At 45.4% G+C, this 17,482-nt stretch overlaps 1 protein-coding gene across 1 annotated transcript in view; it reads left to right on the forward strand.

Annotated features, from left to right (window-relative positions):
* The first annotated feature begins 12,462 nt into the window (after window positions 1-12,462).
* Hmgcl (3-hydroxy-3-methylglutaryl-CoA lyase) overlaps window positions 12,463-17,482 on the forward strand; it is a 14,375-nt gene continuing 9,355 nt past the window's right edge. Inside the window, exons 1-4 of the mRNA XM_015485528.2 lie at window positions 12,463-12,611; window positions 14,440-14,523; window positions 15,334-15,441; window positions 16,111-16,206. Of these exons, the coding sequence (XP_015341014.1) occupies window positions 12,552-12,611; window positions 14,440-14,523; window positions 15,334-15,441; window positions 16,111-16,206 (348 nt within the window). The 5' untranslated portion in view covers window positions 12,463-12,551. The remainder of the gene's footprint in view (window positions 12,612-14,439; window positions 14,524-15,333; window positions 15,442-16,110; window positions 16,207-17,482) is intronic.

Raw genomic sequence — 17,482 nt, forward strand, 5'->3', positions numbered from 1 at the left:
GCTTCTCTCTCTCTCTCTCTCTCTCTCTCTCTCTCTCTCTCTCTCTCTCTCTCTCTCGGTACCAGGGATTGATCTCAGAGGCACTCAACCACTGAGCCACATCCCTAGCCCTTATTTTGTACTTTATTTAGAGACAGGGTCTCACTGAGTTGCTGAGCGCCTCATTTTAGCTGAATCTGGCTTTGAACTCAAAATCCTCCTGCCTCAGCCTCTTGAGCCTTAGCTTCCTCGGTTCTAAAATGCAGAGTAATGTGTATCTTGCAGAGTTTGTGATAAATAATACATGCAAAGCTACTAAATAATACAACTGACATAAAATGTGCTGAACATGTTGTTTTTGCTGTTATTAACATTGTTGTAAGCTTTCAATTGAGAGAGGTCACAGCACAAATAAGAAAGCATCTTGCTTAAAATAAGATTCCAACTGAGGGTGACGGTGAGCAGATCCTCATGTAATGGCTCAGTAATACTCTTTCAGGAAATGCTTAGTGCCAGCTACGTGCCTGGTATCGTTCCTGAACCAGGTCCATCTTGCCCACTGCACAATATGCCAATCACTGACAGAGTTTTGCAAAAAAAAAAAAAAAGCTTATTCAAAAAGCAGCTGAGGGGCTGGGGATGTGGCTCAAGTGGTAGCGCGCTCGCCTGGCATGCGTGCGGCCCGGGTTCGATCCTCAGCACCACATACAAACAAAGATGTTGTGTCCACCGAAAAATAAATAAATAAATATTAAAAAAAAAAAAAAGCAGCTGAATATAGAAGAAGAGTCCCAGTTCTCAAATCCACCTCCCAAGGATAGGGTTTGGGGATGCTTATGGGATAAAGAAGCAGGGCTGTAACTAAATAAAAGCCTAAATACACCCTCTAGCTTCACTTGCTTTTAGTAGACTTAAAAATTCTCTAATTTTGAAGGCCATACAGCTGAGCAATATGTTATTAGTCTCCGGCAGGCTCTGCTAAAGTTGAAACTGACGTGTGGGCCATAATAATGGTTGCCTAGGTTACTTTTCAGACATTTGAAGTTTTGTTTGTTTGTTTTTTGTGGTACTGGGAATGAACGAACCCAAGCCCTCAAGCATGTGAGGCAAGGGCTCTGCCGCTGAGCTACATTCCCAGCTCTTTTAATTTTTTGACTTGGAGACAGAGTGTTGCTAAGTCACTGAGGCTGGCTTTGAACTTGAGATCCTCCTGCCTCAGCCTCCTGAGTAACTGGAATTGCAGGTGTGCACCACTGTGGGGGCTTGAGAGTTGTTCATGCTGACAGCACTTTTCACTTAGGCCTGTGAAAGTATTTGATGGGCTACTAAAACAGGGTGAAAAGCTTCGCATCTCTGCCTTCATTTTGCATCTGTCTCTTTTGCAACTTAACCTTCGGGTCAGATTTCTGCTCATCTCTGCATGTAGATATTAGTCACAAGGGATGCTCATCCGGGTAGTACAAAGTTGATTAGCCCTAAATTTACCTAATCTCTCTCCTCCCCCTTCAAGACTAAAGGCACCAAGATATTTTCAAGATTTACAGGGGCATCAAGACCTTGTGATTATATGAGTACCAACTACCAGTTCTATACCATCCCATTTCGGACTACTGGAAAGGGGACTAGAAGTCTCCAGTTATTGGTCCTTGCCTAACCTAAGCCCCCTGCCTGACTCTCTCCCCCTTACAAAGCGGCTGGAAACTCACGCTAAGTTAAGATGCTCTTTATTGGCAATAGCCTGCTCTCTTCTTGGTTTGCTGATTTTCTAAAGCATTTTTTTCTTTTTTTTTTTTTGCCCCATAACTTGTCCTCAAGTCATTGGGCCTTTTCAAGTGGCAAGTAAATGAACTTGGGTTCAGTAACAGGGTGACTTAAGGCTTGGGGAAAGACTCACCTCAGGCCCAAAGAAATAGAACAGACTGATCATGACATCAACCCTTGAAACCATGAGCCAAAATAAATCCTTCCTCTTAAAAAAGAAAGAAAAAAAGACCTGGAGGAACGTGGCTGGAGGAGAAGGGTCAGTGGTCTGTGCATGCAAAGCAGACTCCATGGCTCTGCTTGGGATGCGCCTTCAGAAAATGAGGTTAGCATGATCTGAGGCTGGAGTTTGGGGCCTCGTGACATCAAAAGTTTGACATTTGTGCAGGACCAAGTGAAGAGTCAGAGGTCTCCAAAACAGACTTCAAGTTGCTGATAAGTAACCTAGGCAACCATATCATCATGACCCAGAGGGTCATCTACCACAGAGCTAGTGAGAGACTAATTGAAAGAATTCCCCACGCAAAGACACTTCGCCGGGAGAATTCCAATTTTATTGCAAAAAGCAGTGTGCTTGTATAGAACTAAGGGGGAGATGGTAGGGCTTAGATAAATGGCAGGCAACCCGTTTATTGGCAAGTTCTTCCAGATATCAGCTCCGGAGCCCAGGAATTAGTTCTCATTGGGGCTAAGGTTCCCCGCCAGCGAGATTTGAAATTGGCGCCGGCGGGAGAGTTCACACGGGCGGGAACTTTTCGCGCCACTGCAGAAAAGAAGAAGGTAGGAAGAAGAGGTGCTTAGGTGCCATGTTGGGGTTTTTTCTCTGGGGTATGGCTGCCGTTTATACTTTTCCCAACACTAATGATATATTGCTCAGCTGTGAGACCTCCAAAACCAGTGACGATTCAAAGCTTACTAAAAACAAGTAACTGAAAGCAAGTGAAGCTAGAAGGTTTATTTAGGATTCCCTTGGTTTCAGTACTGGGGACGCCACAGCAAACAACCAGCTAAAGTCTCTCTTCTTTCCTTTAGGGCATTCGCCTAAAACTGGGTGTATAAGTTATTTACTTTGGCAGAACTTGCCAACAAGTGGTTTTAGGGGGCAAATAGAGAACAGAATGGTAGGGACTAGAAAACTGGAAATGATATGGGTTGCCTTAAGTCATTTTGGGGGATCTAAGTATACTTCTTTTTGTAAATTATGGTAAAAGGTACATAACATAAAATTCACCATTTTTGTAGGGCAAGATATAACGTGGGGCATGTTGCTTCAGAAAAGAGGAAACTTAATTTGCTGGCTGCTACCCGCTTCCCAGTCCTGGGGCCATAGGTGGCTAAGACAGCACCTAGCGATTAGCCAGAAGGCATTGCCGTGGGTTGTGATGAAGAATGGGACCACCTCTAGGATAGGTTCAGAACCCTTCTGCCCTCACGGACAGCTCGACAGCTCCTGTCTCCCTTTACTGCCTGTAGGATGGGTGTACACGTAAACTCTCCCCACCCTGCTGACCTTTTCCCTGATTGGCTCCCGTACATTATATTAGCTGTGTATGTTTTCTCATTAAACGAGATCCTGCTTTGACAGTTTTCCCTGGCACGTCTGATTGTCCTCCAGGGAGGGAGGGCTGGGTGTGGGCGGGCAGTCGACCTTTACCTTTCTTGGCCTGTCCTGGCCGGGGCGTGCTCCCCCAATCTCTCCCACAGGTCAGGAGGGAAGAGGGGAAGGACTAAAAACCCCGACACATTTTGACACTTTTGAGTGTACAGTTCAATAACATTCTGTATATTCACATTGTTGTATAACCATCTCCACTAAACTAAAACAATCATCCCAAACTAAAACAATAAACCTGTTATACAAAACTCCCCACTTCCCCTCCCCTAGCTCCTACTTGCTTTCTCTGTGAATCTGACTATTCTAGGTAACTCAGTGTATTAGAGTTCTCCAGAGAAAGAGAACCAGTAGGAGATCCACCAATAGGTGGAATTGGCCCACTGATTATGGAAGCCAAGAAGCCCTACAATCTTCCATCAGCAAACTGGAGAACCAAAAAAGCTGGTGGTGTGCTTCTAGTCCAAGCAGGAAGGCCCAAGAAACCCAGATCAAGCTGAGAAGATTCTTCCTTCCTCCACTTTTCTATTTGATATAGGTACTCACTGTTATGGTTGGCACACGAGCTATTCTCCAAGCTCCTATGTTAATGTAGCAATGTTCAGAGGTGAAGTGATTGGACTGTGAGAGCTGTAACCTACTGGGTCCATTCCAGTTTGAATGGACAAGGTGGTAACTGAAGCCAGGTAGAGTAGGACTGCAAGAGGGGGGTCACCTGGGGAGTGCCCTCGGAGGGTTCATGTTCTCAGTAGCCCCTTTCCTTCCTCTCTCTGCTTCCCGGCTGCTGAATGGAACAGTTTTCCTCTGCATGCCTTCCACCATGCTGTTCTGTCTGACCTTGAGCCCAGAGCAATGGACTCAGCCGACCATGGAAAAAACCTCTGACACTCTGAGACAAAATAAACCTTTCCTCCTCTAAGCTGACTAACACAGAAAATAGTGCCAGGAGTGGGGTCATCTTCTGACTAATCTGCCCATGTGGTCCAGAAACCTTTGGAGCTGATATGTGGTGTTAGACCAGGACACAAGAAAAGACCACTGACTCCAATTAAAATCAAATTAAAGCAAACTTATTATTTTGACCAGCTGGGCTGCCTCTCCCACCCAAAACCGCAGGAACAAGACAGCACCCCAGCTTTCCTGCAGCCCAGCTTTATAGCCCAGAAAGTTACACAAAGGGGGGTTACAGATAACAGAACTCTGACGAGCATAACACAAATGGTAGTTTACATTTTTGCTGGCCCCGACATCAGAATTTATGAAGGTCATTAGAGCCTCAGAGAGGGTCGTTATCTGGCCAGGGAAGGCCAAGATTTGTGAGGCGTCACTAAAGTTTCAGAGAGGGCTGCTATCTGGTCAGAGAGCCAGGCATGGTGAGTTCAAGGCACGGGCAGGCATTCCAAGCAGGTTCAGAATTTGCAGTAATTTATAGTAAAGCTGAAATTATCTTTTCATGGCTTTGTGGCGAGATGGCTCCCAATTTTAAGAAAAGATCAGGTTGGGTCTATCAGTGGGAAGAATTTGGGAAAGTTTTGAGATTCAGGATGGAAAAAATGTAGAATGTTGTAAACAGAGCTTAATGGGAAATTCTGGTGGGAGCTCAGAAGACCAGAATGATTATAGGAATTGCAGACTGTGCTCATGGGGTTTCAGAAGAAAATGAGGATTCCACTGGAAATTGGATCAGAGGTCATTCATGTTATATTTTGGCAAGGAACTTGGCTATATTTTGCTCCTATCCTGAGATGTTGTGTGAAGTGCAATTTAAAAGTGATGGCCTAGGGCTGGGGATGTGGCTCAAGCGGTAGCGCGCTCGCCTGGCATGCGTGCGCCCGGGTTCGATCCTCAGCACCACATACAAACAAAGATGTTGTGTCCGCCAAGAACTAAAAAGTAAAAATATTTTTAAAAAATAAAAAATAAAAAAAATAAAAGTGATGGCCTAATAAATCTGACAGAGAAAATTTCAAGGCAGCCAAACTTCCAGTCAGTGGGATGGATATTGCAGGCGGCATTTAGACAGATTTACTGTGAGAATTAAGAAAATAGGGCTAAAGGATCTTTAAAACTTGTAGTTTTAAAACTAGGGACAAGGAAGTTGTACTTATTGAAGAGACTGTATCCCGCACAGAGATAAGATGGTTTGAGGGCATCTCAGGAATTTGCAAGACCATACCCATTGGAGGCTTCTGGGTGTAAAGAGAAAATTTCTTTGAAAATAGATATGGATGTGCCCTGTTTGTGAAAGGAGACCTAAGAATTTGTTTCACTGTGCTCAGTCTCCAGGCACTTAAAGGCCACTGCAGCCATGACCTCAGGGAGTCAGCTACTGCTAGAACTGACAAAGACCTTGCCATCAACCATGTGGTGCTGGTGTTAGGTAGGAATTCAGGAACATCAAGATGGTGGAGATAAGGTATAAGAGATAAGAAGCCACTGGAAGATAAAACAAGGAGATGAGTCCTGTCCCTGTTTATAACGGATCCCCATTACCATGATAACTCCTGCCACTGAGGATTTATCATCATGACAACTCCCACCACAGGTTTAAATTGTAAAATGACCAATGGGGGTAAAGTGGGCAGTATTCTAATTAGGTTTTCTAAAATAACCAATAGAGGGGAATGGAAAAATATTCTAACCAGGTATCATAAGGTAACCAATGGAAGCAAATGAGGTGAGGTCTTCAATCAGGTCCATAAAGGGAAGAGAATGCCCCACAGCTCACTATATAAGACCCTAATTTCCAGACACTGGGGCCTTGAGCATCCCTCTCTTGCTCAGCCCACTCAACTTTACCTAACAGAGTGCTACCTTCTCCTTCAGTAAAGCTGTTCTTTGACTGTTACTTCTGTGTGTCTTGCTCAACTCTCTGTTCAGGACACGAAGGACCTGGACTTCCAACTGGACATCCCAACGGCAACACTGGCTCTGCAGGAATGCAGGATATTGGAGTTAAGGGGTCATGAAGGCTTCCATCAAGACTTCAAAGGAAGTACTGGGAAGCCAGGAAGAGCAAGGCAGGGCTGGAGTCCCTGCAGACTGTCCCTGAGAAGGTGAAGCCAGAATGAAGACCTCAGGAATGAAGAGATGTAAGTAATGTGGACTGTCTGCTGTAAGGGTCCGGCGAAATGTCGGAGAAAGAGACCACCAAGTGACCACTCATGCAATTGGCAGAAGGGGATTTATTGATCTAGCATGCTAGGGCTCCGTGCCCACTCAGGAAGGGAGAACAGCCCAGAGCCCAGAGCAGAGGTCAAGCAGTGCTTAAGTACACTTTTTGGGGAGGGCGGGGGCTTTGCATACATCAGAACAAATCATCATGAGGCGCGGGAAAATTGAACAACAACTCCTAAACATGATTAGTTCATTCATTGGCGGGAACAGGTCAGGTGGGGGTGATAGGTCAGTTCTAAAGCGGGGTACACATTCAAACTGATTGGTTTAGGCCCTGCGATGCCTACGCGCGACCACACAGAGCCCTTCAGTTATTAAACAACCAAGCAGTCAGGGGAAATATTTACTGGGCGGTTCCAAGCATTGTCTTAACAGCTACAGAAATTTCAGGTTTTGCAGGTAGCATAGAAACCTAACAATACCTAATCCTTTACATTTTAACTCAGACCTTGCAGCTTTGAAACTTTACAATACCCGGTCTTTTACCCTTTAACTTTTACGCTTTAACTTCAATTTCTTTTACCCTTACACTGCGAGGCCACACACCCTGCAACCAGCGAGGCCAGAGGAGCAGGAATGCTTAAGCCATTTGGAGAGTCCATCCCACAGCCATATGACCTAGATACAATAGACAGTTCTGCGACTTGTTTGCCTGGCTTGGTCTTGGTCTATCCCTTCTTTCTATGTCCCTATTCCTCCCTTTTGTAACAGGAATATTTACTCTGTGCCATCATATACTGGATATAGGTAACTTGCTTTTGATTTTTACAGGGGCTCACAAGTTTTGCCTGGAGTCTCAGAGGAGACTTTGGACTTGAACTTTTGGGCAATGCTGAAACTATTAAGACTATGCAACTCTTGGAGGTGAACTAAAGGTATTTTACATTGTGAGATGAATGTGAGCTTCTGGGGGCCAGGAGCGGAAATGTTATAGTTTGTATACGAGGCATCCTCAAAAGATCCTGGGTTATTTCAGGAATACTCAGAGGTGAAGTGATTGGATTGTGACAGCTGTTACCTAATTGGTCTGTCCTAGTTGAATGGCCTGGGTGGTAACTGTAGCCAGGTAGAGCATGGTAGAGGAAGTGGTTCACTGGGGGTATGCCCTGGAAGGGTTTATGTTCCCAGAAGCCCGTTCCCTTCCCTTTCCTGGCTGCCATGAATGGAGCAGCACTCCTCTACCATGCCCTTCTGCCATTGTTACCGCTGTTGGCCGGTGACGAGTCCTTGCTTCCCCAATGTTGAAGAATAACACCAGAAAAGCACACGCCTAGGCAAGGTCAGAGTAGAAATTAGAAGTTTATTAAAGGACAGCAGAAAAGACTTCTCCCGGAGGAAGAAGGGAACCCAAGAGGTGGAATCCGTGGAAGTGCGTTGTCTCCCCTTTTTATAGTTCTGGTGATGGAATGTAAGGGGGAAGGGTTGGGACACAGGTGGGCCAAACAAGTAATCTGGGCTGGAAGGACTTCATTATCACTTCTTGGGATGGGCTATCTCCAAATCTGTTGGGGGCTGTTTCCTGGGTTCCATTAACATTTCTTTGGGGTGGACTTTGGCCTAGGGCCTTTCTGGGACTTCATTAACATTCCATGAGTTGTCCTGTTTCCCGGAATCATTGTCAGCATGGCCTCCATTTTAGATTTCACTCGATATTAGACCCGATTTACCTAACTACACTGACTACCTAACTTTAAATCTGGCTTCACCATGATGGTGGGCCTCACTCTGGGCCTGAGTCCATGGACTCAACCGACCATGTACTAAACCTCGGAAACCATGAGCCAAAATAAACCTTTCCTCCTCTAAGTTGTTCTTGTCAGGTATTTTGGCCACAGAGACATAAAGCTGATTAACTCACCCACTCACATTGGGGAAAACAATCTGCTTTACTCAGTCTACTGATTCTGTAAGGGTCCCGCGAAACGTCGGAGAAAGAGACCACCAAGTGACCACTCATGCAATTGGCAAAAGGGGATTTATTGAACCAGCATGCTGGGGCTCTGTGCCCACTCGAGAAGGGAAAGCAGCCCAGAGCCCCGAGCAGGGGCTGAGGATTGCTTAAGTACACTTTTTGGGGAGGGCGGAGGGCTTTGTATACATCAGAACAAATCATCATTAGGCGCAGGAAAATTGAACAACAACTCCTAAACATGATTGGTTCATTCATTGGCGGGAACAGGTCAGGCTGGAGTGATAGGTCATTCCTAAGGAGGGGGTTACATTTAAACTGATTGGTCCAGGCCCTGCAATGCCTGCGTGCAACCACACAGAGCCCTTCAGTTATTAAACAACCAGACAATCAGGGGAAATGTTTACTGGGCGGTTCTAAGCATTGTCTTAACAGCTACAGAAATTTAACTCAGACCTTGCAGCTTAGAAACTTTTACAACACCCGGTCTTTTACCCTTTAATTTTTACGCTTTAACTTCAATTTCTTTTACCCTTACAATTCGAATGCTAATCTCAACCGTAAATATCTCTTAGAAATAATGCTTAGCTAAATAATTGGGATCCCTGTGGCCTGGTCAAGTTATTCCCAAAGATTAACCATCACATTCATAAGAATGGAATCATGATTTCTCCTTTTGTTATCTGGCATAGCATAATTATTTTTTCAGTACTAGGGATTAAATCTAAGGCCTCATACATGCTAAGCAAGCACTCTACCACTGAGCTAAGTCCCTAGATCTTTTTAATTTAATTTTACATATATTTAGTTGCAGATGAACACACATTATCTTTATTTATTTTTATGTGGTGCTGAGGATCAAACTCAGTGCCTCATGCATGCAAGGCAAGCACTTTACCACTGAGCTATATAGCCCCAGCCCCTATTTTTTAATATATATATATTATAATATATATATATATATTTAGTTGTAGATGAACTTTTATTTTTATTTATTTATTTATATGTGGGGCTGAGGATTGAACCCACTGCCTCACACATGCTAGGCACATACTCTGCCACTGAGCCACAGCTCCATACCCTTAATTTTATTTTGAGACAGGGCCTCACCAAGTTGCCCAGGTAGCCTCAAACTTGTGATTCTCCTGCCTCAGCCTCCTGTAGCTGAGGCATGTGCCACCATACCTAGCTCTAATAGTGTCCTTTGATGCACAAAAGTTTTTAATTTTGATGAAGTCCAATTTATCTATTTTTCTCTTGTTGCCTTTGCCTCTGGTGTAATACCCAAGAAATTACAGCCAGATCCAAAGTCAAGAACTCCTCCCCCTGTTTTCTTCTAAGACTTTCGTAGTGGTATGCTCTATATTAATATCTCTGACACATTTTGAGTTAATTTTGGTATAAGGTGGCAAGTACAGGTCCAACTTCAATCTTTTGCATGTGGATGACCAATTTTCTGTGCATCAATTGGTAAAAAGATTGCCCTGGGCTGGGGGCATAGCTCAGTGGTAGAATGCTTGTCTACCATGCAAGGGCCCTGAGCCCAATACCCAGCACCACAAAGAAAAGGAAAGAAAAAAGCAATTCCATATAAATTTAAAAATGGATTTTTTCTATTTCTGCCAAAAAATAATTGGGATTTTGATAAGGATAGCATTGAATCTACAGTATGTTTTGAGTAGTTGACATTTTAACAGTATCGTCTTCCAGTTCATGAACATGAGATGTCCTTTCATTTATTTATATTTCTTTAATTTCTTTCAGCAGTGGTGTGTAGTTTTCAGTGTAGAAGTCTTAAAGTCATACTGTTTTAAACACCACACTGGTGTCTCTGGGCCCAGTTCAGTTTTCTAGCTGTGGGTTTTGCAATTCTGTAAGTTGTGATCTAAGTGTGATGATGGAAGGAAATGCCCAGTGCTGCTAAAGGTAGTTGTCACATCTTGTTCTCTCCCTGGATGAAATCTGGGTCCCTTGAAGGCAGAAGCAGTCCTTTCTCTGACCACCTCCACTGCCCAAAATACTAACGATGGCGGACACATCAGCACACCATTCAATATCCACCCAGTAGCCACAGTGACTATTTACATGATGCAAATTTAATTCCTTCTCCCTGCTTTAAACCTCAAAAGTGTTCTTGTTAGGATAGCTGTCATTAAGGCATCCTCCAAAGACCTGAGATATGATTCCTGCCAAGCTCTCCAATCTTAGCAGAAAGACCCTTTTTTATTCCTTCTATACTCTTCAGTTATTCTGACCTTCTTTTCTTTTTTCCCACTAGTGGGGATTGAACCTGTTAGTTGCTGAGCAGGCTGAACAAATGTTAACTGCAGGGTGGGCTGAACACTCCACCCTCACCCTAACCTATCTGGCTCCTTATTGCTCGTTTGCCTCAAGTCTGAACACTCCACCCCACTCAAGGCTGAACACTGGTCCCCAACTGTCTGGTGCAACGGAAAACCCATATCTAGCCCCTGCCCCACCTACCTGAAGGCAGAAGATGACACCCTTAGCAACTACTGTATGATCCAATCACTGTGTGCCAACAAGGTAGCTTACAGACCCAGAGACCCCATTAGATTTTGGTTATAAAATCTCTCTCTTGCTGGGCCCCCCTCTCTTGCTCTCTCTCTCTCTCTCTCTCTCTCTCTCTCTTCTCTCACTTTCACTCTCTCTCTCTTTTTTCTCTCTTTCCTCTCTCACTCTCTATTTCTTCTCTTTCTCATTCTCTCCCACCCTCTCTCTCTCTTGCACTTTGCTCTCCCCACCCCCTTCCTCTCTCTTGCTTCTCCCACTTTTGCTCTCTCTCTCATTCTCTCCTCTCCCCTCTCTCTCTTTGCTCTCCCCCTTTCTTTTCTCTTTCTCCCCCCCTCCCCCTCTCTTTTCTCCTCTTTCTCCTGTCGACCAGATACTGCAGCAATAAAGATCTCTTGGTTGCTCGAAGTATCATGGTTACTTTCCTTTCAAACCCAAGGACACTATCCCACTGAGTTACATCCCCAGCCCTTTTTATTTTTTATTTTAACACAGGGTCTCACTGAATTACTGAAGCTAGTCTGAACTTGCTATCCCCCTGCTTCAGCCTCCTAAGTGACTGGTATTACAGGTGTGTGTCACTGCATCTGGCTTCTTTTCATCTTTCTAAAATGCAGTTTTCAGGGCTGAGGTTGTAGCCTAGTGGTAGAGCGCATGCCTAGCATGCATGAGGCACTGGGTTCCGTTCTCAGCATCACATATGAATAACTAAAATAAAGGTCCATTGACAACTAAAAAATATTTTTAAAAAGTTAAATGTAGTTTTCAAACATTTGTTCGCAGCCCATGGTAAGAAATTTATTTTACAGTGAAAACTGATGGGCATATATAATAAGCTTTGCAAAGTGGTACTTAGATTTACTGTTTTTTTCAATGTACTCTGATATTTTCTATACTGTTTCTTCTCCCCCCATGCTCCACGGCCTGGAACTTACGATTTTCCTGCCTCAGCCTCCCAAATTGCTGGGTGAGTGAGTCACTGCTCCTGGCTCTGCACTATATATAAAAATTGGTATCCAGTAAATTGATATTATAACTAATTAATGGGGCACAACACGCAGATTGAAAACATCTCTCTAAGCATTTGATTGCTTTGCCTCAGGGCAATTGCATAGGTGCTTCCTTCTGTCTAGAAAGCTTTAATTGTGTCCTCTTCAACTGGATGGATCTTACTTGCAGTATCCATGGAAGGATGTTTCTCTTTTTGGAGATGACGCCTGCATTTGAGTCCTGACTTAATGAAGTTAACACACGCAAAGAACTCGTAACAGTGAGTGGCACACAATGACACTGCTGCTCCTTACCTTGGGACTTAGGATTCACACAGCCACCTCTGGGATTGTTATCATCTCCCCACACCTCCCGACGCTAACGAAGCCGGAGGCTGGGTTAACGTCTGTGCATCTCTAGTCCCTACAGCCTCTCTTGGCCTGGCAGGAATAAAAACCAGGAGCCTGTGGGTGGAGCCATCGCGGAGCGCCGCACGTCATTCCCGAGGCTCCGCCCAAGGGGGCCACGCCCACCTGGCGGCGGCGGTCACGTGGTGCCCAGCTGGGAGGCGGAGGGGGAAGCGGAGGCGCGATGGCGACAATGAGGAACGCGCTGCCGCGGCTACTGGTGCGCTTGGCGTCCTTCCGGGCTGTAAGTGCCCCGGGCCCGGTCGGGTCGCGGCTCGGTCCGTGACGGCTGCTCCCTGAGCGGCGAAGCGGGACAGCCCTTCCGGCTGGGATGCGGAGGGCCGTGGAGCCTCGGACCTTGCCTGTCACTCAGATCTGCCCAGGGGTGTGGGGAAACCGAGGCCCGGAGCGGAACAGCGGCTGGCTCGGTCGTGGAGGCCCGCGAGGCCGTCCTGGGCGTCCTGTGCCTGGCCCTCGGCCCTCACCGGTGTCCCTGGCTCCTTTCTTATTTTAGTTGGGCTGCAGACCGCTCCATGTCCTCTAGTGCAAAACACCCTGCCAGGTCACCTCGCCCACTCGCCTCCTTTTCCAGCTCTTGTTGCTTTAGGGACAGTTAGGGGGAACCTGGGTGGCCCAGGGCCAGCTGTGTTTCCCTTGCGTTGTACTTTGGGCCTGTTCGATCCGTGTTTTGCGCTCTCTCCCGCGCTCTGTGGAGGTGCCCAAGCCTCTGCCACTTGCTAGGCTGAGTGATACAGGTATTTACTCATTCCAAACTCACTTTTCCTATCTATAACACGAAAGTCATTACCTTAGGATTGTTCTGGAGTTTAGAGAAAATGTAGACAAAGCGTTGGACATTATTCTGGCACTTAGTAAGCCTTCAGTGGGAGTCTTTTTACCTTAGTTTAGAAGGAGTTCTATCAACAATGGCGGAGAGTATGTCTTTAACTAGCCACCCACCTCCACCAGTTGCTCATGAGTAATATGGAAATGGGCATTCCAACTTGGGAGGTTAAGAAAAGCAAATGAGATGGTGGGGAACAATGAGCTTTGAAGCAAGAACAAAAACCTGGTGAAATGACACGTTAATCCAATGACTAGCATGGATTTAGTATCAGATCCAGACCTAGTTCAAGTTCAAGCTCTGTCACTTTTTAAAAAAATATTTATTTTTTAGTTATAGGTGTACACAATACTTTTATTTTTGTGTGGTGCTGAGGATCGAACCCAGTGCCCCATGCATTCTAGGCAAGCGCTCCACCTCTGAGCCACAACCCCAGCCCCTCTGTCACTTTTTATTCGTGCAATTTTGGTAATGTTTCTGAGGCTGTTACTTCCTCACTGGAGTGAGAAAAGTGATGGTCCCAGTCTTGAGATACTACTGCCTGTAGCTTGGCCCTGGGCGCTAGTGTTTTCTGTTGATATTGATGTAGATACACCATACCTCAGGTTACTGTGGCACAGTTCATGTGGTTGGAGGGAATCGTCTCAGCAGAACTTTCTAGAAAGAAGGGACTGGATGTTTAACCAGACTATGGTAGAGGCCGCTGTGGCTTCGGAGTTCAGAGCATGCGCTCTAGAACCACACTGCCAGGTTCATATACTGCTCTGTGACCAGCTGACCTTGTGACCTGGGGAAAGTTACTTAATCACTTTGGGCCTCAGATTTCTCACAGCAAAATGAAGATTAGACAGTCCTTACCTAATAAGATTGTTGACAGGGCTGGGCACAGTGGTGAATGCTAATAATCCCAGCAGCTCAGGAGGCTGAGGCAAGAGGATCTCAAGTTCAGAGCCAGCCTCAGCAAAAGTGAGGCCCTGAGCAACTCAGTGAGACCCTGTTTCTAAATAAAATATAAAAGGGGCTGGGGATGTGGTTCAGTGGTTAAACACCCCTGGGTTCAGGCCCTGGTACAAAAAAAAAAAAAAAATTTCTTTTTGTTCTTAATTCTAAAACAGACCAAATGTGAATTAAACAGTAAAAAATACAGATTCTCATCTCAGTATTAGTGAAGCAGGAGCCATAGTGAAATGTGACAATGTCTTCCTTTCTTTTCCCCTTTTAAACCAAGGTCAGCACCTCATCTATTGGCACTTTCCCAAAGCAGGTGAAAATTGTGGAAGTTGGTCCCCGAGATGGACTGCAAAATGAAAAGGTAAAGGTGGAAATAACCCAGAATAGGTTTTTCAAGTGTCTGCTTTGAGTATTCCATATGGCAGGAAGGTTGGGTCACATATATTATGAACTATTCAAAAATGGAGTATTTTGAAGTTGTTAATATAGGAGCATATTAAGTGACTCAAAGGTGTAAATGTGTTTGTGTGTGTGTTTTATATTTTTATGTAAGAAACAAGTTTATATATGTGTGGGAGCATTTATCTAGAAAATATTGTATACCCATACTGTTCCATAGAACTTTCTATGAAAATTAAAGTGTTCTAAACCTGAATATCCTAGATGTCAATGTAGTAAACACGTGAGGATTAGATGTACAGGGAGAGAGGAAGAGGCGACAGGCTGAGCACTGGAGGATGAATCCCATGCCAGCCGGGAGCTGGAAAGGGGAGGCTGTGATACTTGGGGGCCCCATCCCATAGGACCCAGAGGGTTAGTCACCTGCCCTGTTAGGGTGTGGCACCTTGCTCTCAATTTGTTTACGACGGGTCATAACCGAACACACATTCAATTCAGGAAAAATCTGTATGGCAGGAGGGTTCTGTTTCCTTGTGAATACTAACTCCTTTTTAGTGAGAAGCTGTCTGCACCGCAAGACACTCCATGGAACTTGGAGACGGGCCTCGTACTGCCTCTTGACGAGGATGCACGTGCATCTGTGTTAGTGTTTGGAAGTGGAGATGTTGAAGTGTTTGCTCGAGCAAAAGCTTCAGAGCAGTGGGCATCGCTTGCTGAGGCCAGTTCCTTAGCAGCTTTGCTCACTGTCCTCTGCTGTCTCTCTCTGTTCTAGCATATCGTTCCTACTCCAGTGAAAATCAAGCTGATAGACATGCTCTCGGAAGCAGGACTCCCTGTCGTAGAAGTCACCAGTTTTGTGTCTCCCAAGTGGGTTCCCCAGGTGAGCCCAGCCCTCAGGGAGAGGCTTTTCCAGGCAAGAGGTGGGAGGTTTCGCATTTGCTCTTGAAGTGAGTGGCAGGTGGAAGCATAGGTTTCGCGCGTCCCTGGCTTTGAGAGGTCTCAGGAGATTGCTAGCACTGTGGGGCGACGGAAGGTCAGGCCTGGAAGCCTGGGCTCAGATTCAGTCTTGGCTCTGCCCTGACCTGCTGGTCACCTCTCTAGGGCTTTTCCTTGTCCAGTTTAGAGATGGTCTCTCAGGTCTCTTCTAACTCTTGAAAGTCTAGAACCTTCATGCCTTCCTGTGATTCCTGTGTTTGTAAAAAGGTAAGATTGGGGACTCTAGATACACAGAGACAGGCATGCAGGGGAGAAAGACCCTGTTGCAAAGTGAGTGCCAACAGTGGCATGTGGCACTGTCACTGCGGGTCCTGTTTGTGCAAAGCAGGCAGTGTTGGCCATTGGAAGAAATGGGGATATCACACAAACCCAGGCACCCCCGTCCTCTCAGCAGTCACATAGATCATAAAAGCATTGGGGAGACAGCTCTGCAGAAGATTGTCATTCCCGCTCCACAAGTTCTAGAAAACGGAGATTAAGTGGTAAAAGGTTCTCTCTGACCTTTGAGCTCTCTGTCTGCTTGGTGATGACTTCATGTCTTCTTTGTCCCTAGATGGCTGACCACACTGAAGTCTTGAAGGGCATTCAGAAGTTTCCTGGCATCAACTACCCAGTCCTAACCCCGAATTTGAAAGGCTTTGAGGCAGCGGTAAGATGATGGCTTGGTTGGGGGGGCTCCTGGAGTGAGATTGATGGCCTTACTCCCTGTCTTTTTTTTTTAATATTTATTTTTCAGTTGTAGTTGGATACAATATCTTTATTTTATTTATTTATTTAATTTATTTTTTAAACCTTTATTTTATTTATATGCTGTGCTGAGAACCGAACCTAGTGCCTCACACATGCCAGGCAAGTGCACTGCCGCTGAGCCACAGCCACAGCCACAGCATTTGTTAGCATTATTCATTTATTTTTATGTGGTCTGAGAATCGAACCCAGGGTCTCGCACGTGCTAGGTGAACACTCTTCTGCTGAGCTACAACCCCAGCCCCCTTACTCCCTGTCCTATTTGCCTCAGTCCCCTTTCCTGGGATGTCCATCTGGACAGCATATCTCCAGTGGTGACAATTACCTTCAGCCCCTGCAGCAGTCCCGGCCCTGCCACTCACCATGTTGTGACCTCAGCAAGTTGCTTAGCCTCTCTGAGCCTCACTCTGCCTGTAAACTTGGACTAATGATAGCACCTAAAGTTGTGCCAGTTTTGGGAGACAGGGTGCTCATACATTGCACAGCCAGAGCCTGACATAAGACAGGTGCTTAGTCAATGTTAGTTCTTATTATTATCCCTTTTAGGGAAAGGTAACCAAGCTCTCCAGAGAGTTTCCACAGTAGTTGCTACATCTGCCAGCATCTTGTCACTTTACACAGCAGCATCATTGGAGGTGTCCCACATTTATTTTTTTTTTTAATTTATTTTTTAGTTGTAGATGGACACAGTACCTTTATTTTTCATGTGGTGCTGAGGAACAAACCCAGGGCCTCGCATGTGCTAGGCGAGCACTCTACCGCTGAGACACAACCCCAGCCCGTGTCCTCCATTTAGACAAAAACCTTCTTTCAAGAGTGATTTTCAGGGCTGGTGTTGTAGCTTAGTGGTAGAGCGCTTGACTCATATGTGTGAGGAATGGGGTTTGATCCTCGCACCACATAAAAATAAATAAATAAAATAAAGGTATTGTGCCCATGTACAACTAAAAAAAAATTAAAAACTTTCAGGAGCCGGATGTGACGATGCATACCTGTAATCCCAGTGGCTCAGGAGGCTGAGGCAGGAGCTTTGCAAGTTTGAGGCCAGCCTCAGCAATTTAATAAAGTCTTAAACAATTTAGTGAGACCCTAAACAACTTAGTGAAACCCTGTCTCAAAATGAAAAACAGAAAGGAGTGGGGATGTAGCTCAGTGGTAAAGCACCCCTAGGTTCAATC

Source organism: Marmota marmota, unplaced genomic scaffold (genome assembly GCF_001458135.2).
Source record: "Marmota marmota marmota unplaced genomic scaffold, marMar, whole genome shotgun sequence".
NCBI lineage: Eukaryota > Metazoa > Chordata > Mammalia > Rodentia > Sciuridae > Marmota > Marmota marmota.